The sequence below is a fragment of the Carlito syrichta genome, unplaced genomic scaffold, assembly GCF_000164805.1.
Source record: "Carlito syrichta isolate Samal-C Ts95f unplaced genomic scaffold, Tarsius_syrichta-2.0.1 Scaffold289350, whole genome shotgun sequence".
Classification (NCBI taxonomy): Eukaryota; Metazoa; Chordata; class Mammalia; order Primates; family Tarsiidae; genus Carlito; species Carlito syrichta.
This window is the reverse complement of record NW_007233446.1, coordinates 123087-147279: the sequence shown is the minus strand read 5'-3', so window position 1 is coordinate 147279 and position 24193 is coordinate 123087. Positions and strand designations below refer to the sequence as shown.

Sequence of the window (24193 nt, the reverse complement as noted above, 5' to 3'; positions counted from 1 at the left end):
AAATAAGGGAAAACTGATCAATATAGGCAAAGGGGATAGACAGCTGATTAAGGGCAAGGCAAAAATAATAAACACGTATACCTTAACAGACACCAGATCCATAAACGTGGAGGAAACCAGGACTATAAATTTCAGAAAACAAATGGAACTTCACAATGTGTTTTCTGAGGACCACTTCAAATTCTATAGAAAAATTCAGTATTAACGTGTACCTCTTTTAAAAGGACATAAACAACCACCGCTGAAGTTTGTTATTACATAGATCTCCTGTTTCTTCTTCTAAATACAGCCCAAAATCTGCCCACATAATTTCCTCATGTGAAAACTTTCAATGATTTCCCACTACTTATAAGAAATAGCCCAGGTTTCCCAGTACAACCTATTGAAGTCTTTAACAGCCTCTCTGACCTCCTGCATTCCTCCCCAGCATAATCTGCCATGACTTCCCACTTACTATTTTTCACTAGTCATACCAAACTGCTGGAGTTCAAACACAGAGTTATTTCATACCTCTGTGCCTTTACTTCCCATGTACACACATCGATTTAGAATATTCTCCCCTCACCTTCACCAGATTAATTCAATCATTTTCTAGGAAAGCACCCTCTTCCAGCAGACCTAAGTCCCTCTCCTCCTACACGCCCTCAGAGCATAATGTGAATATTCAATCATTTAAGTGAACAGTTGCTATACTGTCAGGCACTGCTCTAGGCATTGGGGAGAGGCACAAAACAGAAAAAGTCCCTACTTCAACAGAGCTTACAGTACAGTGAGGGGAGACTGACAATATATAAACAAGAAATATAAGTCAGGTGTTGATAGAAGACAAGAAAAATAAATGTAGGTTAAGATAATTATAGGAGACATAGATGTGCTATTTTTGATAGAGTGGGTAGAGGGGGTAACTCAAATAAGGTATCAGCAAGGGAGAGGGGCACACAGATAACTTGGTGCATTCCAGACAGGAACAAAGTGCAAAGGGTCAAGACAGGAGTGGGCTTGATGTGTTTGAGGAACAGCAAGATTAGTTTGTTTGTTGTTCTTTTAATAAATGTAAGTGGTTATAAACTTCTGCTATGTGAAGCACAGGATGTAGGGGAGCAAGGGTGGATTCAGAAAGACCTGTTAGTAGGCTACTATAATAACAGATAAGAGATGATGAAGGCTTGTGCTAAAGTGAATGGTAAGAAGCAATTGGATTTTATATACATTTTTTGAAAGGGGAAAAAAAAGACAGATTGCCTTACTAGACTCTAGTGTGACTGTGTGTTCTTTGATCTATGGCTGTCACCATGCTTCCTGGCTTTGGCTCCCTTCCCTGCCTTAGGGAGGTGAATCCTCTTTCTCTCTCTAATTTACTTTTTAAATAAACTGTGTTTTCCAGTCTTAAAAAAAAAAAAAAAAAAAGACAGATGGACTAGATGTGAGGTATGGGAGAAAGAAAAGAAAAGGTTTTTTTCCCTGCGTAACTGGAAGAAAAGCAAAACAGAGGAAAACTTGCATAGAAGCAGATATGGTGGGGGAGGGGGAGAGCGGAATAAGGGAGAACAGAGGGTGTCAAAAGTTCTGGACATATTAGTTTAAACATTCAGAAGAAGACATCAAGTAGACAGCTGGAAATAGGAATCTAGAGTTTAGGGACAGATCACAGCTGGAGATATAAAATTGGCAGTTATTAGAATACAGAAGGCATTTAAGGTTGCAGGAATGGCTAAAAATGTGTAGAGGATGAAGACAGCAGAGAAGAGGTCCAAGGACTAAGTCCTGGGGTTGCTCAATTTTTACAGGTTGGGAACATGAGGAGGACCCAGCAAAGGAAAGACATCTCTGGTTTGGCCCGGATGGCAAGCTGCTTGAGAGCAGACACTACTTTTTTTGTCTCTTTATCTCCAGCTTCTGGCCCAATGTCTCTTGGTTCTTAGTAGGCATTCAATAAATAAATTAAACTCTCCTTTGAAACCAAGCTAGAATCCAGCATTATTTCCTAGATGTTCTCCTGGTAAGGCATGAGAGTCCAATAACTGAAATATAACCAGCCCAGTGAGGACATCTTTTCAACCACCTGCAGTACACACTAAACTTATTTTGAAATAGCACACCATTGTTACATAAGCCACCAAGAGACAAGGCACAGATGAAGGCTTTAAAATAAAGAGTCTATTGATCAGAAAAGCAAACACTATGATGTTCAAAGGCCAAGTATCAGAAAACAGAGATTTTTCGTCCTCTGTTGTTTCACAGAGTAAATAAACATGAAACATATGGCTGATTGCTCAGTTTTTGGTGTCAGTCCGTTATTACCATAAGCAGCTCTTGTAAAGTCTAAACTTCAGCTCCACCTACCAGTAGAAGGCAATAAAAAGGATAATTGAGCACCAGTAAGAAACTGTAAACCTCTTAATAAGAATGTCTCCCTTCAGTCCCCTAAACATTTTATTCTTTTTACCATAAAAAATTCAATCGATTCAGATAACTAGAGCTTGCATTTTATCCTGGGATAGGAAAATAGACATGTAAATCTGTGGATCATCTTTAAAGTCTTCTATTGCCAAAACGACTAATCACATGGAAACAGATGTGTGTGAATAATCCAACTGACTCACAAAATAACTTTGCTACCATAAAGGACATTTAGTTGATCATAACAGCTCTTTATTCATGCCTTTAAAGACATTTTGGGTAACTTTTCTTACTAATGTCTAAGTTGAGTAGAGCTATTTCATATTTAACTGACACAAGAGAGGAAAATGAGAGGAGGAAGAAAAGCCCAGGGAACCCACCTAAGGAAAGGCTGTTGTAGAAGTTAGGATTTACAGGAAAACTGAGTTGAACGCCTTTTTTTGACAAATCCATAGTAAAATGAAAAGGAATATTTTGTTCAAAATAAATGGATACCTCCATTCCATCTGGGAACTAAAGCTCAAATGTGATTCTGTGTAAGACACTGAATTATCTAGAGGGTCAAATTTCATCTTTTACTAACTGTGCACTGTACTATTCACTATTCATTTGTATTTTAGGGAGAGGTTATGCATATCATCTGGAAGACAGTTAAAGAGATAAGTATAGTACAAATACTCGGTATCTCAATATTCTTCATAACAAATGTATTTTAATATAAATCCCTCTGTTCATATTCGCCACTCCCTCTTGCCATCAGCATGAATGCTGATTACATATTATATATTATAGTTCCTTTTTAAGTACCTAACACAGTTCCTAGCATATCACAAGGAGTCAAAAGATATTTTGCTGAGTAAATGAATAATTTCACCTGTGATTTCATATGAAAATCTACTAGGGAACAGGTAAAATAGTGGCTATATGTCAACTTTGCCTGTCCAGCACCTGAATGCCTTTCTGAATGGTGGAAAACCAAAGATAAATGAGAGGCAGGAACCACTTCCCACTATAGAAACTGAAGAGAAGTAGATCTTCTCTTTCTTGGAAACTAGAACATGAGAATGTGCCATAAACTGCCTATCACTGGGATTTCAAATCTCAAAGAGTACTGCAAAGACACAGGTCTAAAAGAGATTATTCACAATAGATATAGAAGAACTAAGAAGTCAAAGGCATGGCTTTAAGTGTCTGATGGCGCTAAAGTCCAGCAGCTTGCTGATGACTGTCTACTGACCAGTGTCAGAAGCATATTGTTTGTACAGTAAGATACAGAAACTTGGTCATGTCTTGCTTCCCATCAATCCTACCCAAACCTAATTATCTAATCTTCTTGTCAATTCTGTAAGCTATAGAGTATTCATTAATCTTTTACTAAATTCTTATCCTACTTAAGTTGGTCAGAGTTGATTTCTGTTGTTTGGTATCAGGGAGTGCATTAGAGGCAACAGTTCCTCAGGTGAATAAGGGCAATTTGGGATTGTTTTCTGGCCTAGAAAGGGCCAGTGAATATCTTATTAGTGTTCATGAAAGAGATTCTGTTAAGACTTCAACATGGAGTAGTGAAATAACTAGTTATCACCTCTGGTCACATAGAATGTTCTAGGTGATTGAGAGAGTGCTGTCAAGAATAGAACAACAAAACCTTAAACAGCCACCATGCTTTTCTCTAAGCTCTGGCCCCCTCCCCAATCTGGGGGAGGTGGGCCCCCTCCTTCACTCTCTTTACAATCTTTCTAAATAAACTATTTTTCCTAATCTTAAAAAAAAGAACAGAACAATATGTAGGGCATAAAGATTTGAAGATTTAAAGATTTGAGGTAGAGCATCTGCTATTCTAAGGGTTTGAAGATAGTTAAAATAAAGAAAATATTAAGGTCAAATCCCTATAAACTAGGCTTAAGGTACAGACTGAAACACAGGTAATGTTAAGAAAAGATTTTCTTTTACTACAATACAGTTGAGGTAGCCATAAAAATGAGTGCACAAGGTTTGATACTCTAGATTGCTGAATTACAAGTCAGTTAAATCTGCATCCATATTGAGACTGTTATATGAAAAGTTGGAGCATTGATTAAAGCCATAAAAACAAATGCAGAAGGTTTGATGCTTCAGGTTGCTGAATTACAAGTCAGTTAAATTTGCATCCTTATTGAGACTATTATACAGAAAATTGGAGCACAAATTAGAAAAGAGAGAAAGAGAATTGTAATGGAGATGTATGGGAGGATTCTAAGGAGCTAAGTGAGAATACCCTGGAATCCCTAACCCTCACATAGGCCCCACTCACTAGCTGGGTAGCCCCTTCTCCTTTGTCTAATAAGACTGTTCTTTTCCCTGATTGAAGAGTAAACAATTCCCCAATTGTTTCACCCTTCCATGCATACATACACCCTGCTCTAGTAGCATCACATAACAGCTTGCTCAGTGGGGTTAATTACAAAAACATCAAAAAATTACAAAACTTTGGTTATTTATATGGACAAACAGAAAATAAGCACAGAAATAGATGTCAAGTGTGTTAGACCAAGGAAGGAAAAGCAATCTTAAATCTAGCTGACTTTGCTGATAGAAGTACATTTACCAAAGATCCTGAATTCAAAAGCTACTTTCAGCAGCTGGGAGTGGTTCTAAATTCTTGTCCAGTTGACTGATTGGAAACTGGACTCAATCACGGTCTACACAAAATTTTGGAGCTCATATTCGAATGGAATCTCCCACTGATTCAATGGAATCTCCCACTGATTCTGACTCTTGACTCTCCGCAAGAGTCAAAAATCTTCATGGGACCAACTGATTGGTTATGTTTAGAACATATGCTCACACCCTGTCCCAAGGGATTATCTGCTCCGTTTTAGCTTCTGCAGGGAGAGAATATTCTTTGTGATAATGTGGAAGGAGGAATTTTAAAACTTCAGAACACAAGAATAATGAAAATTATTGTGCCACCCATGTCCTCCACCTGTTCCCTATCTATGAAACCTAAAAGAGCCCAGAAGACACTTCCTATGCGAAGGCCTTGGAAATACATTGGTAAGTAGCACCCGTATCTCTGAAAAACACTTTATAGGTCAGGGATGCACTGAAATCAGGACGGCCATTTTAATTTCAAAAAGAATGGAAGAGACAAGCAGTGGCATTTATCTACCGGTGTGTGAGAAAGTAGGCAAATTATAAAAGAGGCAACAAGGCGAGAATGGTAATTAAAGTAGTCTGACTGCATGAATATATGCAGTAGCTAATTATTATGAAGTCTTTAGGATTAGAATAAGTTAGTAGTCTATGAACCTCTTTCAAACAAAACACGGAGCCAAAAGTCATATTGTTTCTCTAAAAGGAACCAGAAAGACAGTGCTACCACTAAAAACCTGATGAAGATTACCTATCATAGCCCCATTTAATTCTTCAGTAAGTAATGGTCTTGAAAACAAAGTTATGTCAGCTATTCCTTAGTCAAAATAATTAGGTCTGCAAAACCAAAGGTAAAAGTGAAAGGCATAATACAACTCATGATTACATATAGTTACCAACTTGCAAAACTATTATTTCATATTCCTAGGTTTACAGGCTTCAGAACCCAAGAGAAGAATGTCTCCACTAGTACTACAATTATTCTAACTGGAAACTGAGACTTCTTAACTACCCATTTTAAGTTCTATAAATCACTGAGAAAAAAGTATTCTACTAAAAAAAGAGTTCAATTGTCAGCCAAGATAAGTGATCTTATCACTTAGGTCAAAGGGGAACACCGGTAGGGATAACATACAAGTATAGTTGGAAACCAGGGTATCACTGGTGGTATCTCCTAGTATTACCAGGCCTAGCGGTTAAAAAAAAAAATCCATGACTACTAAGACTATGTATAGGAAAAACTACCGAGGGTGCAAACTCTACCAGGAAGAAGACTTAGACCCCCATCCCACTCTCCTCATCTTCCATCTTCTCCCCTGCCATAAAGAACCTTTCCAACTAAGTTACCTGCAGGCAAAGTAAATTGCAAGCAAACAAAAAGGGCAGATAATGGAAGAGGGATGTTATAAATACCAATTATGGCCTCTGGACCAGTGTAGAAAAATAAGAATGTCAATCCATATTTATATTTTGTACTTTCCTATGTCATGTAAAGTTAACAAATTTTAATTAACTTTTTTCTTTCTTCTCTATTTTTCCCGCTATTTTATGAAGGGTATGAGGGTGGTTAACTTTACAAATGAATCAATAGCCTTAAAGATACAAAAATAAAGGAGAATGGATACCATCCCAAAATTCAAGATTTGAAACCAGATGCAGTAATTCATAAGACCTGTGTTACAGCATTTCAAGAGAGAAAAATGTATTTTCATTTGTACAAGGAAAGCCCTAGGCAAGTAAGAATATTTTACTACATATAACAATGAGGAAAAGGTATGCATCGATGTTGAAGAGTCCATGTAGCAGACAATAATACATGCTATTTTTGATGAATTGATCCTATTTGGAAGGAAGTCCCAAGATCAGAGGAAATAAGATTTTACCTCTCCCTGCAGAAGCTAAAATAGAGCAGATAATACCTTGGGACAGGGCGTGAGCATGTGTCCTAAACACAGCCAATCAGTTGGTCCTATGCAGATTTTTGACTCTTGGGGAGTGAAGTAAAGATCGGCGAGAGATCCCATTAGAACACGAGCTCCAAAAAATTCATTTTATTAACTGCACCTAGAACAGTGCTACTCATATAGTAGATACTTAATAAGTATATTCTAAATGGATAAGAAAGATCACTGAGAAGTTGTTTTCAGCACTCACGGGGGAATCAAAAGTCCAGTGTCCAGTGGTAAAGTTAGGCACCGTGGTGTCTAGAGATGACAGTGTCAGCAGTGACACATGCAGCAGAGCATGAGCTGCAACCATGACTATCCTTCCTTTCTGGGTTCCTGACTAAGCCTGGTTCTTCATCCTGCCTAACAATTCTTTTAACATCCTAATAGCCTTCCAAGAAGTTACTCTCCTAATTAAAGTTAATCAAAGTTGATTTCTATGCCTTGTATTCAAGAATACCAGTCTGAGGGTATAATTAGGACAATTACACCATCAAGGATAGTAAATAATTCACTATACAGTAAGGTGCCACATAATGACATTTTGGTCAACATCAGACCACATAGACAACAGTGGTCCCTTAAGTTTAAAATGGAGTTGAAAAATTCCTATCATCTAGTGACAGTGTAGTCTTGTAATGCCTCACATTACTCATGTGTTTGTGGCAATGCAGATATAAAAAACCGACTACAGTCCTATAAATGTATAGCACACACAATTATATATAGTACATAATACTTGATAATGATAATCAATGACTATCTTACTGGTTTGCATATTTACTATACTATACATTTCAATGTTATTTTAGAGTACAGTCCTATTTATTTTCAAAAAATGTGAATTGTAAAATAGCCCCAGGCAGGTACCTCAGGAGACATTCCAGAAGGAAACAAAGGCTCCATGTGTATGTTAATGCCCCTTACCTGTGAGATAAGATGTGAAGGTGGAAGACAGTGATATTGATGGTCCTGACCTTGTATAGTGTTTGTGTCTGTGGCTTGTTTTCACAAAACAGTTATTCCAGTTTTTTTAACAAAAAAAAAAGTTAAAAAAATTAAAAGCTTATAAAGTAAAAAAGTTCCAGTAAGTTAAGGTTAATTTATTATTGAAGAAAAAAAATTTAGCCAGGCATGGTGGCTCACACCTATAATGCTAGCACTTTGGGAAGCTGAGGGCAGGAGGATCACTTGAGGCCAAGAGTTCGAGACCAGACTGGACAACATAGTGAGATCCCATCTCTACCAAAAAAAAATTTATAAACTTAGTGTAGTCTAAGTGTACAATGTTTATAAAGTCTATAGTAGTATACAGTAATATCCCAGGCTTTCACATTCACTCACTGATTTCTCCAGAGCAACTTCCAGTCCTATAAGCTCTATTCATGGTAAGTTCCCTACACAAGTGTACCATTTTTTATTTTTTACACCGCATCTTTATTGTACCCTTTCTGTGTTTAGATACACAAATACTTACCAGCATGTTACAAATGCCTATGGCATTTAGCAAAGTCACATGCTGTACAATGTGTAGCTTAGGAGCAATAGGCTGTACCATGTAGCCTAGGAATGCAGTAGGCTATACCATCTAGGTTTGCACACTCTGTGAGGTTCACACAACGGCACATTTCTCACAACATATCCCTGTCAATAAGTGACACATGACTATGTATATATATGTATGTGTATATATATGTGTATATATGTATGTACATATAATATATATAATATATATATATAAAACTTGTAGCAGACTAGTTAAGTAAACTGTAATGACAGACTTAAATTCAAAGCCAAAATATTTATTTCTTCCATTAACACATTAGATTAAACCAAATTAAACCATAGATGCTAGACCATTTTTATCAAAAAAATTTCAGATGGTTTGACCTAATATACCTAAAGTTGTGTTAAATGATATGGTGATATTTATTTTCCCCATCTGGCTGTTCAAACTGATTTTTAGAGGTTATCTTCAAAATCTTTACTAATTTGCCTAATATTTATGCTTAGGATTTAAAAACTACTAATAATTTCACAAAGTCTTTTTATACAGCACTGGCTGAGCCTTGCAGAATGTCAAACCCCTTAAGGATTATAGATAATAGAGAAGTTTGGGGAAAAACAGATACGCTCAATAAGAATTAGTTAGTATCACAGACATCTGTAACCAAAGGGCCAACTAATGTGACTCACATTCAGTCTTAATTTCAGTTCTGTTTATCTGAAAGTCCTCCCATCAAGTGGGCATTCATATTATTCTTAAAGTCATTAAGGAAGGAAAGCATGTAACTTTTCTAGTAACCAGTTCTAGTTACCAATACCTAGAAACTTGTTTTGAAGGGTATTTTTTTTTCTTGTATATTTGCTTATATCATACTTACTACATTTCTTTTTGCATCTGTGGAGTATTAAAGGTAGTTCCTTACCGAACAATATATATTAACTCTTCACATATTTAAAGGTAATTACTAATTTGGCCCTTAGCATTTCTCTTCATACTCAACCATCCTAATTTCTTTACTATTTCCTTAAGAGTCTATTTTCCAGTACTTTTCTCATAAACTGTGACTCTAGCGCAGATGTGCCAAATTTCCAAACTGCAGAAAGCAGTATATACTACAGGCAGATCCAACATTAATGAAGAGTCCGATTTGGGGGGTAGGTAAAAATGTGCCTTCAGAGTAGAAGATCAAAAAGCAATCAATGATTTGGAGTATGTAGTGGGAACTATTAAAATTAAATATCCACCCAATAATTTTAATATATGTGCAAGGCTAAAAGAAATATACCATGGAAAAAGAGATAAAAATAAGTTTGCTACTGTGTTTCTTTTTTTTTCTTAACCTATTGCCAAAGTCCTCTAAAAAGGATCCCGTGACAAATTATTAGATTTAAGTTGCCACAACACTTTCTAAAGTATTTTGTTAAGGATAAGGGACTTTCTTTTTTTTTTTTTTTTTACCTGAATGGCACTTCTTCCTGTGGAACATCCACATAGTAACGAATAAAAAATCTCTCTGAATCTTCTCGTTCACCATCAGTAACAACACTGCCATTAAGTTTGGAAACTGATGGCAACCTATAAATTAAAACCAAAATAAAAAACATTTTAAGATACTAAAATATTAAGCTTTGGAAAGAAAATAATTGGTTTGAAGCCCAGTCTTATTCTCTTGAAAGAAGACATCTGATATAGTTCTTCTGCTCATGTACAACTACTGACATGAACTAAAATGGTACAAAATGAAAGAACCAAAAAATGGTAGTTTCATTTTTGGATGTGACATCCATCTTTCATAATCATACATCACCTTTCAAAACAGGATTCTAGGCAGCACCGTCCAACTTACATAAATATAACAAAGTCATATATGTAATTTTGAGCTCTTTAATAGTGACATTTTAAAAAGTACAAGTTAAAAAAAGGTGAAATGAATGTTAATAATGTGGTCTAGTTAACTTAATATATCCAGAATATAATTTCAACATGTAATCAGTAGTAGGAAATAACCAATAGGCTATTTTACATTTTAAACTTATACAAAGTATTTGAAATTCAGTATCTATTTTACCCTCATAACATATTTCAATTCAGACAAGACATTTCAAGTACCATAGCCACACATGGCTAGTAGCTACCATATTAAACAGCAAAGTCTAGAGAGTAGTCAATACAATTGGGTTATATAATTTAGAATTAATTATATTTGCAAAAGAATTGAGTAAAGAAAATAAAGTGTGAGGGCTACTCCAATACTTACTCTTATTTAAGATTTTTAAAAGTATACTGATATTTATTTTTTCAGAGAGATAAATAATGTGTAAGTTAACAACTGCAAAGTAGTAAAGATTTGCTAAGCATTAGCAGGTCATAAAGATGAAGATTCTATTTAAAGAACTACTCTTCTTTAGGGAACCTAAGGCCTATTGTTCCCTTTTCAAAACTACTAGTAGAGTACACAAAGAGAAAAATAGCAGCTGGGCTTGGTGGCTCAGCCTGTAATCCCAGCGCTTTGGGAGGCTGAGGTGAGTGGACTGCCTGAGCCCACGGGTTCAAGACCCGCCTGGGCAACTTGGCAAGACCGCATCTCTATAATAAATCAAAAAATCAGCCAGGCGTGGTAACATGCACCTGTAGTTCCAGCTACTGGAAAGCTGAGGCAGAAGGATCACCAGAGCCCAGCAGGTCGAGGCTGCGGTGGTCGGGAGCAGCCACTGCACTCCAGTCTGGGTGACGGAGTGAGACTCCAACAAAAAAAAAAGAGAAAAAAAGTAAAGCTTCATAGCCCTTTTGTTTTAGCCCAAATCTTATTTCTGCTTAAAGTTTACACAAAAATAAATACTCATGGGACATTCCGATGAGTCTGTGGCAGCAAAGGGGATGACATGAAGGGCAGTGGGAGTCAAAAAAAAAAAGAAAATAACAATAATGTAGTCATTCAAGAAGAAAATATAGATGCTGCTCTCTTAAGTTTTATACTAATGAAATAGTCCAATTTTCAGGAATTTACACTTTAAATGACCAATATATTAGCAGAGAAAATAAGAGCAACTATGATATAAATGATTCCCTACCATACATACTTTTATTTTGTGACCCACATCAGGACTTCAAGTATTCTAAGTATTGAAAAACATAAAAACAGAATAGGTTTGTGAGGAAACATTTCAGTGGTCTAAGCAGCCCCATTATATTTTATGATTTTCTCATCACATTGCTTGCATTCCTTTTCATCCAGGATTTGGAGCTATAGAAGCAGCTCCTTCAAGCACAGTCTGCTCAAGAGATGGATAAACTCATACTGCACTCTCCCTAAAGAGTGTATTACCCCTTTAATGAAACAACACAGTGTCATGAAAAAGCAAAAGAAACAGAACAGACCTGGCTACTACCAATTTCCTTCGCTCCTCAGTGGTATATGGCTGCAGAAGAGGAATTCCCAACAATCTCACTTCTTCAAGCTTGGGAAATGAATTTAGTTTATCAATGTCTTCCCAGGACTGCAAACCTAATTTGAGAAATAGATTATTTATGTAAATCAAGGAAAGTGCACAAATAGGAAAATAAACATAGCAAAAATATTACTTCAATTAATAATTTCTGAAATGTTAAAATGAGCATAAATTAGATAAACTAGACAGTCTGAAATTTTTCTTTTTTCTTTTTTTTGATTTGGAGTCTCACTCCGTCACCCAGACTGGAGTGCAGTGGCACGCTCCCGGCCACTGCAGCCTCGACCTGCTGGGCTCTGGTGATCCTTCCACCTCAGCATTCGAAGTAGCTGGAACTACAGGTGCGTGCTACCACACCCAGCTAACTTTTTGATTTATTGTAGAGATGAGGTCTCGCCAAGTTGCCCGGGTGGGTCTTGAATCCACGAACTCAAACAGTCCACTCACCTCAGCCTCCCAAAGCACTGGGATTACAGGTTGAGCCACTGAGCCTGGCCTGAAATTTTTTTCTTTAACCAAAGAAACAGTGGAATACAATTAAACACTATAAAAACTTCCCCATAGCCTCTCTTATCTCTGTGCTCCCAGGGGTCAAGGAAAGGGAGCCTTATTCTCTAATGTCTTCTCATCAATGGATTCTATCCCAAGTGGCTTATAAAGAAGGTCACTGGTGATCTCAACAAGCAGAATGTATGCATAATTATATAATTTTTAAAAAGTGATTTGATCAACTCATTTCAAATACAGACTCACAGAACGTAACTTCTGACCAGAGTTGATACTGTCATACTCAAATTTTTACCTGACAAATTCTAGAAGGAGGCAAGGTCAATTAAAGCAGAAACTAAATACATCGGCCCCTTGATATCCATGGGGGACTGGTTCCAAGACCACCTGCAGATACCAAAATCTACAAATGCTCAAGTCCCTTATATGAAATGGCATAGTAGTTACCTATAATCTATGCATATCCTCCCGAATACTTTAAATTATCTCTACGTTACTTATAACACCTAATAGGGTGTAAAAGTTATGTAAATAGTCATTGTACTGTATTGTTTAGGGAATAATGAGAGGATAAAAAGGTCTGTACATGTTCAGTACAGACACAACCATCCTTTTTATCCCGAATATTTTCAATCTGCAGTTGGTTGAATCCAGACGCAGAAACCATGAATATGAAGAGCTGACTGTATTATCATTTTCATATTATTCTCATTAGGGTGACAGGGAACGACAGATCCAAAACTTAAAACAAACAAACAGAAACAAAAAACATGAACCACTGGATAAGGAGAATATGCAACCAATGAAGATTTTTTAAATCCTAAAATTAAACTCTCCTTATGGCTGTGAGCAAATGTATCATTCAAGTCAATACTAAACTTCTAAGTTAGATAGGTCTTCCAAGTAGGAAAAATATTCCTTTAATAATGAAGCCGGTCAATTTTATAACACATCAAATCTATTTCAGAGAACAACATGGTCCCTCTCATCCTATTTCTATCAACTGTCAGCAAAGAGCAATTTATGAGGATTCTGGTGCACAACTATCCCAAATCACAATAATTTTCCCCCTCAAAATGGCATTTCCATCTACAAGGAAGAATAGTTAACTCAAGGGGTATCAAGTTGTAAAATAAACAGCTTCCTTGTGCAAAATACTGGTTTTGAAAGCTTATTTCCCACTCCTATAGTGAATTAAACTAAGTTTATGTTTTTTCAGTTGTAAATTAGAGTTATTTTTAATCATGCAGTTGTTTTAAGAAACAGGTTGAACAACAATCTCAAAGGCATGAGAAAAAAGTCACAGACTAGGAGAACGTATTTGCAAAAAAAAAAAAAAATCTGATAAAGAATTCTTATCCAAATTATTCAAAGAACTCTTAAAACAACAAGGAAAAAAAATCCCAACTAAAAAATGGGCCAAAGACCTGAACAGATATCTCATCAAAGAAGATATACAGATGCAAATAAGCCTATGAAAAGATGTTCAACATCATATGTCATTAGAGAATTGCAAATTAAAGTGTGATACCACAACACACCTATTAGAATGGCCAAAATCCAAAACACTGGCAACACTAAATGCTGGAAGGATACAGAGCAAGACAAACTCTTAAACTGCTGACAGGTATGTAAAATGGTACAGCCTCTTTGGAAGATAGCTTAGAAGTTTCGTACAAAACTCAGTATAATCTTACCATATAATCCATCAATCACGTTCCTTGGTATGTACCCAAATGAATTAAAAATGTATGTCCACACAAAAACCTTCACACAAATGTTTACAGCAGCTTATTTAGAACTGCCCAAACTTGGAAGCAACCAGGATGCCCTTCAGTAGATGAATGGATAAAATAAAACATGATACACCAGAAAATGGAATACTATCCAGCACTCAAAAGAAATGAGTTATCAGGCCATGAAAAGAAAAGGATTTTAATGCATATCTCTAAGTAAAGGAAGTCAATGTGAAAAGACTATGACTGCAACTAGATGAGATTCTGGAAAAGGCAAAACTATGGAGTCAGTAAAAAGATAAGTGGTTGCCAGGATTACCAGAGATGATTAGGTGGAGCAGAAGATTTTAAGGACAGTGTAACTTCTGAATGACACTGCAAGGGTGGATACATATCATTGCACATTTGTCAAAATCCATAGAATGTACAACACCAAGAGTGGGCCCTAAGATAAACTATGGACCTTGATTGATAGCAATGTGCCAACACAAGTTTATTGATCGAAAAGGTACAAATATACCATTTTGCAGGATGTTGATAATGGGAGAGGTTTTATATATGTGGGAATGGGTGGTATATGGAAAAAAATCTCTGATCTTCTGTTCAATTTTGCTGTAAACCTAAAATTGCTCCAAACATAAAGTTTATCAATTAAAAAAAAGAAATATGCTAAATATATTCACTGCTGTAATGGACAGGATCACATGGCAATAAACTGACAGTCAATTATATCTACAGATACTAGAAAAGTGAGCATTTGAAAAAGCATACCAAGTTGGAATACATTAAACTAAGTCCAGATAAAATGGTCTAGTTTATAATTTTTTGTCTCTTTTAACTCTGTCATTTAGTGATCAATTCATCAGTTTAATTTCACTCTTTTTATAGCATGATCTCTGTAATGTATAAGACATAAATTGTTATTATCATGAATGCTATGTCTCTTAATATTTATCAGAGTATTTATGAAAATAAGTGTTAAATTTAGCCAATCAATCGGCATCTGCATGTCATGTTGAAAATTCACCCTGTATAAAGAGATACAGCTATGACTTAAAGAAATATACTTCATTGTATTCCATGCATAAACTCAGATCAATTTGCATGTAGGATGAGAACAATCCTGAACCTCACCTGACTTGTGGAGGCTGATGGATCGAAGATTTGGAAACAACCTGGCTAATGAATCACCAGGCTCCTCAATAGCATTCAGATGATTGTTGGCCAGGACGAGGGTATCCAGTGAAGGAAACATAACTCCTAACTTTCGTATTTCAGTCCAGTCTTGGAGGTTATTATCTGTTATATGTAGTAGCTTAAGAGAATGACAGCAAATAGAAGGACAAGACACTGTTTCATAGTCATTAAGGCACAGGAAGAGCTCCTCCAAACTGCAGAGAAAAAAGGAAATATTTCATTGTTTAAGGCAGTTTAATTTCTACTTGACACCTATTTGCAATCATTTAGTAAGTAAATAAGTGCTTACTACATATAAGACTCTGCTAGGAACTGTAGAGAAAATACAGAGTTGTCTTTCTGAAGTTCAAAATATGACTGAGAATATAAAACCTAAAGTAATGAAACAGCAGAGAATGATATAAGGTGGTACCAAATTAATTTTGTGCTTAAATCATTAAGTACTAAGTTAATCAGTATTAACTGTAAGTACAGTAGTAGTTCATATAGTAATAAAATTGAAATTGTAGTTAGAAAGAATGCATGGCCTTGAAGAATGAGTAGAGTTCTATAAGTTGGAAGAAGATAGAAGAAAATTCTAGAAACAACATGAACAAACGTTTAGAAGTAGAATAACAACTATCACTGACTGAATCCTTAGTTTGTGGTAGGTCCTGTGCCAGGTACATTATGGATTTTACTCCTATTCTGTAAAATAAATGCAAGTATGCTCATTTTACAGACAAGGAAATCAAGCTCAAAAAGGTTAAGCAGCTTATCAAAGGTCATGTGGTTAGTAGGTGGAACTGGCATTTAAAAGTTCATTCTATGCCATGCTGGGTATTGCATGCAGTGAGAAAACCAATCTCATTAGAATGAGAGTCAGAAATAAAGATGGAGTAAATAGGGTGAGACAAGATTCTGAAGGGCTTTGATAATTTCCATTTTCTTTTAGACAAAGACACTATAGCTTCACATATTTCTTTAAACTATTCCTTTGCACCCTTATGTCTATATACAAAGATAGATACTATAGGCAAAACATAGTAAAGCATTTCTAAACTGATAAGCAAAAGTATAATTTCTTTCTTAAATTATTGAAAACAATACCAGATCCATTTTCCCATCAGGCCAGCTAGGCACTTAATTATCTGAATGTTAACATATTTTAGAGATACTTTAACTTTATTCCTCCCAAAGAAAAGGGTTGGGACTAAATTCTTATATCAGGTAATCAGAAGATTAAAATGGAGTAAGGCTGAGTTGATCTAGAAGTGATATGTGCTTCTCAGGGATATTTTCTAGCCCAAGGATGACATATCCCATGTCTTGGTGCTACTCAACACTGAACACATATTCCACTGGACATGTTACTAGATTACCCTCACACCCTCATTCTAACGACTTCATTGCTCTAACTTCTTTCTCCACTCAATCTGCAGTTCTAGTATTTCTGAGATGCAGTAATCCTGTGTACTAACAAAGATGGCAACATGGCTCCCTTGCCATCATGCTCTCTGGGCTTACTCTGGCAACTCCTGCAGTATCGTGTGGACTGTCTCCCAAGAAGCTTTGCTGTTGTTGAGGACAAGTTTGCGAACCCCAGAGAAGGACCCAGCACATGTTCTTTCTAAAACCGACAAATTCAGAGGATTGGAACTCAGGTTTAGAAACTCCAACTGGGGAACATTTGACACAATTTTACTGACCTAGGGAGAAAAAAAAGAAAAGCATTATCAGGCAGTAATCAGAGCTTTTAAATAGAAATCATGTGCAAGAAAGCCTAAAGAAGATCTCCAGGTAAAGGGCCATTTACATTAAGGAGTCCTATTTAGTGACGGTAGTCACAGAGGGGCATAAATAATTTCAACAAGTCTTGGCCAATAATGGAATCTTTCTAAGAAATAGTGGCATAACAGACTGGGACATAACATAACTTAATGGTACGAAAGAAAGATTTCCTATGTTACCTTTAGAAAGGTTTTTGATTCTGCTCTATGTAATGTTGTGTTTGATAAATGAAGAAATGATAGCTTAGATGACAATTTACACTAACTTTTTAAAAGAGTGAAGTTGTGTCAAGTAATTCTCTTTGAATATCTCCTTCTTCTCATTCTCAGCACATTTAGGTAAATTAAAAGTTTATGAAAAATCACCCGGTAACAATGTGTTCAAATTGACTGCATGGTCACAATCACTTAAAAAACTGTTTCAATTTGGTTTAAAGATGTTCCAAACTTTATATGAAGCAGTATCTCAACCCTGGCCATCCATCAGAATCATTGGTAGAATTTAAAAATACATTGAGATTTCCCAAGTTCTGCCATAACTACTGAATCAGAAGCTTCATAGGTGGGGCAAGCTTCAGGGTTGGGACCTGAAGATCCTTCTTTTCAGAGTCCCAGAGGTAATGCCAAAAGTGTATCTAGGAGGGAGAACCATGGGTAGAAAGAAAAAGTATCCTGCATATTAGATCAAATTTACTGTGAACATTCAGTTCAGGAGCTCTAAAATCAGTAAGAAGTAGATTAATTTAAAGAACTTTCAGAGGAATCTATCAGAGAAAAAGGTCCTTACAGTCACGATTTCACTATACCACATACTAACCCTTTAAAGTGGGTAGCACTTTTATCCTCATTTTACAAATGAATTAGCTACCTTTTAGAGAAAATACTCCGGGCTTCTTTTTTAAGCTTAAGAAATTTATACCAATCTGCACATATTCTCCTGCTTGGTTCCATGTGCAATCAAGGGTACCAAACATTTGTACAATATATGACTAGAATTTCAAGTTTAGTCTGTGACTAAAACACAGTTAAGTAGTTTATGCAGGGACCAGCCCTATTCTGCATTCTACAACTTGAATACTAATTCTATGAAGAACTTTCATACAGATCATGACCAGACATACTTAACTTCTTTTAAAAGGGGCGGGCTCAGGCCTGTGATCACAGCTCTGGGAGGTTGAGGTGGGAGGACTACTTGAGGCCAGGAGTTTGAGATCAGCCTGGGCAACACAGCAAGACCCTGTCTCTATGAAAAATAAAAATTAGCTGGGCATGGTGGTGTATGCTTATAGTCCCAGCTCTTCAGGAGACTAAGATGGGAGGATCACTTGAACCCAGGAGTTTAAAGCTACAGTGAACTATGATTACAGTAGTGAGAATCTGCCTCACTACTGCAATAGTAAGGGTACCTGCATAATGAGCATTTGTATACCTAACCCTGAACTGTACCCTACATCTTTAAAATAGAAAAATTAAAAGAGAAAAAATAATAAAATAATAATAAATTAATTAATAAAGTAAGGGACTGTTCCAACTAAAGCATGAAGAAAAACTGTTAATTATAGTATAATCTCAGTTAAATAAAAATAAAACATAACTCTTTGCTAAACTACTACAACCCATATTTCATTTTTATAATTCAAAGGAAAATACTTTTTGAAAATGGATAATTTAAGGGTTTTGAGGCAATTTCTGGGAGATTTCCCAAGGCTAGCAGAAACATGATGTTATCATCACAGTCTGCATCTACACTACCGTAGAGTGAGAATAAAGATTTAGAATGGGCCGGGCTTGGTGGCTCAGCCTATAATCCCAGCACTTTGGGAGGCCGAGGTGAGTGGATTGCCTGAGCCCGCGGGTTCAAGACCCACCTGGGCAACTTGGAGAGACCTCATCTCTACAGTAAAGCAAAAATTAGCCAGGCATGGTAGCGCGCACCTGTAGTTCCAGCTACTTGGAAGGCTGAGGCGGAAGGATCGCCAGAGCCCAGCAGGTTGAGGCTGCAGTGGCCAGGAGTGGCTACTGCACTCTAGTCTGAGTGACTGAGTGAGACTCCAACTCAAAAAAAAAAAAACAAAAACAAGTATTTAGAATGATGACTTGTTAACCCTGAGATTTCCCAAAAGATAAAACTGGACTAGAAGCAGACAAAATAATAAATGTTAGAAATAAACAAACATATTCTTTAAAGGGCTGAAATAAAAAAATTTGGGGGGGTAACTTCAAATTAATGAGTCAGAAAAATAAAAAATTCATTACACTGATAAATTTTTCCCAAGAGCAAAAGCTGGCAAACATTCCATGAGTTTTTAGGGGAGTATACTGACTTCCATTTTTAAAATTCTGAAAATAAAAAAGACTCCTCCAGCTAGAATGAGCTGAGTATGCGCACGTACAAAAACATGGAGATGAACTCAGGTCACCTTTTAGGTTTACACAATTCTATTATTTAATAGCAGACCCTCACTCTGGCTTCTAAAAAGGAATAAACTAAAGATTTAAGCAAAATGAGGAAAGGTTTTTAAGATAAAAGTCTGTAATCTATACCAAGCTATTCTCACCTGAGTAGTAATTCCTCCCTCCTCTCAACTACTTGGTTTAATTTCTTGTATAAAATAGTTTTGATAAGGAAGGGAAGGAAAAAAAGATACCTCAGGAAAGGTCAGACAAAAATCTACTCAGCCAAAAATTCAAGTCAAAGGCTAAAAAATGCATTATTTTTACACATAGGAGGAGATCAATTTAGAAGGATGGAGACAAATCTTTGCCTCCCCCAAAAGTATTACTTTTCTCACTCGTATTTATCTTAATCTCCAAATATATAGCAGTCAGTAGTTTAAGCTACAAAAGAAGTTACTCATAACCTGTAATATCAGTGACCATTCAAAAAACTAAAAAAACAAAGTATATTGTTCTCTTCCACAATGCTCTACCAATACTGACTGAAATAAACTTATTTAATGGCTAGGGATTATCTTTTTTGGTAATCAGATATATAATGGTTGAAATGTAATGTCTTAAAACCGGTGATCTACGTAGCCTGGCAAAGAGTTTAATCAATCCTAAAAATCAACATTCTTCAGCTGTCAGTATTTCCCCCAGCTCTCTTTGTGCTGATATATCCTTAAAAAAAGACTGAGATCAACTACAATTAAGGATAAGGAGGAAGTATAAAGGAATGATGAAAACAAGAATAAACTGGAAAATGAAAACCTGAAAGTAGCAACAAATATTTACTTGAAAACTACAAGAAAACAGACTATTGAGCACATATAGGAATATACAAACTGAGTAGAAACAGGGTAAAATAAATATAGGACCCTTTGGTTATATGTCAATGTGGTTTGAGAAAAATTTCATACAGACCTTTGTCTAAGTAAACACTGAATCAGTGTAAATTGCATTGACCCAGATTACATACACCTTTCTTCGAGGTAGCAACAACATCACTATTAAACTGTTTCTACCAGTTAGCAAAAGCTTATGCACATAGTCAAAGCATAAAAACTTTGTTAAATTTTATACTCCCAAAGAAAGAAATTTAGGGGACATAGCATGTGAACATAGGAGCTGAAATGATTCACAGGAATTTTATAACTTGTCACTCATTCAGGCCACAAATCTCACCAGAGGTTTAGTAGCAGGACTGAACCTCTAGTGAGATTGGGAGAATTGCAGAGGAGAAAGGATTAACAATACAGTTCTCTTTGCAATTTGTGTAGTGAGGACAAAACACACACAGCTATTAAGTGCTACAGAGGATCAAGAAGGCACGGACTGTAATTTGTTAAACAATGAACTATACTAGTTGTTCAGATAAGTAAATAAAATAAATACAGGTACAAATCGACGTCATCTGCATATATTAATAAACCACATAGAAACCAGGTGACATGCAACTCAAAGTATTTTGGTAAAAACTCTAAAACAGAAACTAACCAAGAGCACAGTTACCAGATTAAACAAGACTATCAAATAGATAAATATAAGCTCAATAAAACTAGTTTATAGATTTTTCTTAAAGAAGAACAATGTCTTAGAATTTGTATAGCATTCAATATCTTCTAAATGTTTCAATGATTAATTTTATCAGCAAGCCTGTCTTATGGATGAGCAAACTAAAGCACTAAAGGATAAAGTGAACATCTTAAGATCACAGGAGAAGTTGGAACACGTGGTCTGATCAATCCTTAAGCTATAATCATTTATTCATTAACACACTCAACAAACATTTGACTGCCTAGTATGCTGGGCCCTAATGATAAACAAGATGAAAATGTCCACTTTGAATAGCCTAGTAAGAAAACTGTCAAGTAAGCAAGTGATTACACTACACTGTGATAAATCCTTTCACAACAGCATAGTGCAGGTACTCTGGGATACTCTGGCTCTGTCTGAGAGCCAGGGAAAATTTCAGAGGAATACAACTTGGGCCAAATCTTGAAGGATAAATAGGAAGTGGTCAGGCAGACAAGGGGGAGAAAGAGAGCAGTGAGTTCAGAATAAATAAAAGGAAATGTTTCATGTTAAGAGTTCATCACAAGCTGCAAGTAAAAGTATATGGATAAGATGGAGATAAGGCTCTAGAAATAGCAAAGGGCCATATGATGAGGAGCCATGCTTAAAGTGTTCAGACCTTAGTTTCCAGTCAATGAAAAGCAACTGAAGGACTTCAAGCAGGAGAGCGTCATAATCATGTTCCATTTATTAAAAGGAGTCTGTGGCAGCACTGTGGAAGACAGCTTAGAGGAAGCAGGATAAGGTCAGATCTAGGAAAACCCATTAAGAAACTTTTCCAATAATCAAAGTGAAAACTAAGTACCTATATTAAGGTAGGAGAATGAACCATTAGGGAGAACTACTTTTTCCTATTCTTCAGGGTAGCTTCTATCAGGTAGGTAATGTTATATAGAATAATAAAAGAGAATGTTAAAATACTGTTGTTTGTTACTTAGTTTAGAGTTACTTTGAGGTCAAGAAACATCAGTTATGTCAAACCACCAAAGAGACTTGATAATATAAAAAGTTCTGGGCAACCCCATCACGTCCCCTCCCACTGTGGGAACTTTTCTGTCCTCTCAATAAATCCTACTTTCAAAATAAAAAGGTATAAAATATTTGGAATAAATTTTAATAGCATGTATATATTTGTAATTTTAGATTTAAGCTCTGGTAATCTTATATCAATTTATAGTGATGAATATTGAAGTAGAAGTAGAGGATGAGCATAAAATATAAATTAGTGAAACAATAGAGCATTTAATACACTGTTAATTTAATCCTCTGTAGACTCATTAACCTCTTGATGCCTGGAATAAAGTTCCTTAGTATTTTTCACATTAAGAGACAAATTTGCAAAACAAATTTAACTAAAAAATCATCATGTATAGTGAATGCAGTCAGTTGCTTACCTTGAGACATACAGACAACAAGAATCTCAAGTGAGAACAGAATTTAGCAGAGTATATGATAACACAAACAATGATACAATGGTTATTACCACCTTTCACCAAAATTCAGCAATATAAAAACTTTACCTCATGCCAGTCTTCAAGTTTGTTGTCAGAAAGATCTAGTTCCGACACATGAGCGCAGAAGGCAGCAATTTCTTTTTCATCTCCTGCACAGGTTATTCCACAGCCGTTCAACACCAGTACACTTGGGAGGTTGAGGCGATCTGAATGCCAGGGGACACAAAATACTTCGGCTCAATATAAACTACCTTGTATTATATCATTGTAAATGTGAATGTCTTGTAATCCAATTAGGCTATAAAGTCCTTGAGGGCACAGGCCAATCTTGTACTTTTTGTACCTCCCAAGCTCCATGAAAGAATATGCAATTTGATATATTATCACTCAAATATTATACTTGCCCTATGAGTGCAACTAAAGCCATTTGGTCAATCTGGAAAAATAGTCCTGTATGGTTCTTTAAAAAAATTGAAACCCCAGTAGGGGAAAGATTATTTGACTCATAATTCAAAACAAAGGAAATCATTTGCAAACAAGTCAATATTGTGATTTAGCTTCCTAGGTAAGCTCCAGTACATGAGTGTTTTAGATGCCATCTCTCTTACCTTTCATAGGAGAGCCCTGAGGTGTGGCTGGGACATGGACTCCCATCCCAGGACCACGGCGGTAAGGAAAATTTTCAGGACTATACTTTTCACATAACACTTGCATAAAACTTCTTCCACTAGGTTGATCCATCTTTCTTTCTTAAAATGCTACAAGAAACCAAGAAGCCATCAAAATTACTTATTTACTTATATATGAAGTATTTATGAAAACCAATTATCCATAAGGCCCTAAACTAGGCACTGCAATACATTGCCCCAGAAACTTATACTGTGGTAAACCCTTAGAATGTAGGGAAACTATATATGCAGACAAATGACAGCAATAACAGTTCAACACATGACATTTGCAATACAGATAAAAAGTATTATACGATTTAGAAGAGGCGATCACTTCCAACCAAGGACAACAAGAAGGCTTTTGGTTGGTACACAGGGTTCATGTGGTTAAGTAATTGGGAAAAGGTCTGAAAAAGAAGGTATAGATCGAACATCATGCTAAATAGTTTGGATGGATCCTCTAATATCTGCCCCTCAAAATCCATTCTCTTCTTCCACAGTGAAACACCTTCAACTTATATATGGCTACTTATATTTAGGAATGAGTACTAAATAAATTTCAGCTGATGGAATAGAAACCAAGGATTCTGTGGCAGCTTCTAGGAATCATCCTTAAAGGATAGTCCCAGTGTGCCATTTGTTTTCCATCTTTGTTGTCTTCCTCCCTCTGTTGCCTAGGAAACTGATGCCACTGAACAATGAACCCAAGGAACAGACCCTAAGGAAGGTGAAGAAAATTGCCGAACGGGGCCCGGGTCCCTAGGACTTCATGGAACTGAGCAGCCAGACTAGTATTTACCTCTGGAAGTTTCAGTAACAGAAAAATTACCTATTTTATTGAAGCCACTGTTCTTTCCAATTTTTCAGTGACTTACAAATGAACCTAATCTTAACTAATAGAGAATGTCATTTCTT

At 36.1% G+C, this 24193-nt stretch overlaps 1 protein-coding gene across 2 annotated transcripts in view; it reads right to left on the bottom strand.

The window, feature by feature from the left end:
- Positions 1-24193, bottom strand: part of TBCEL (tubulin folding cofactor E like) — a 68615-nt gene that overhangs the window by 21948 nt on the left and 22474 nt on the right. For both annotated transcript variants that reach the window (XM_008054273.1, XM_008054272.2), the window contains exons 2-7: positions 23219-23368; positions 22677-22816; positions 16880-17061; positions 15311-15567; positions 11863-11989; positions 9943-10059 (exon numbers count right to left, since the gene is read on the bottom strand). In XM_008054273.1, coding sequence (XP_008052464.1) covers positions 9943-10059; positions 11863-11989; positions 15311-15567; positions 16880-17061; positions 22677-22816; positions 23219-23351 — 956 coding nt within the window. In that variant the 5' untranslated portion in view covers positions 23352-23368. The remainder of the gene's footprint in view (positions 1-9942; positions 10060-11862; positions 11990-15310; positions 15568-16879; positions 17062-22676; positions 22817-23218; positions 23369-24193) is intronic.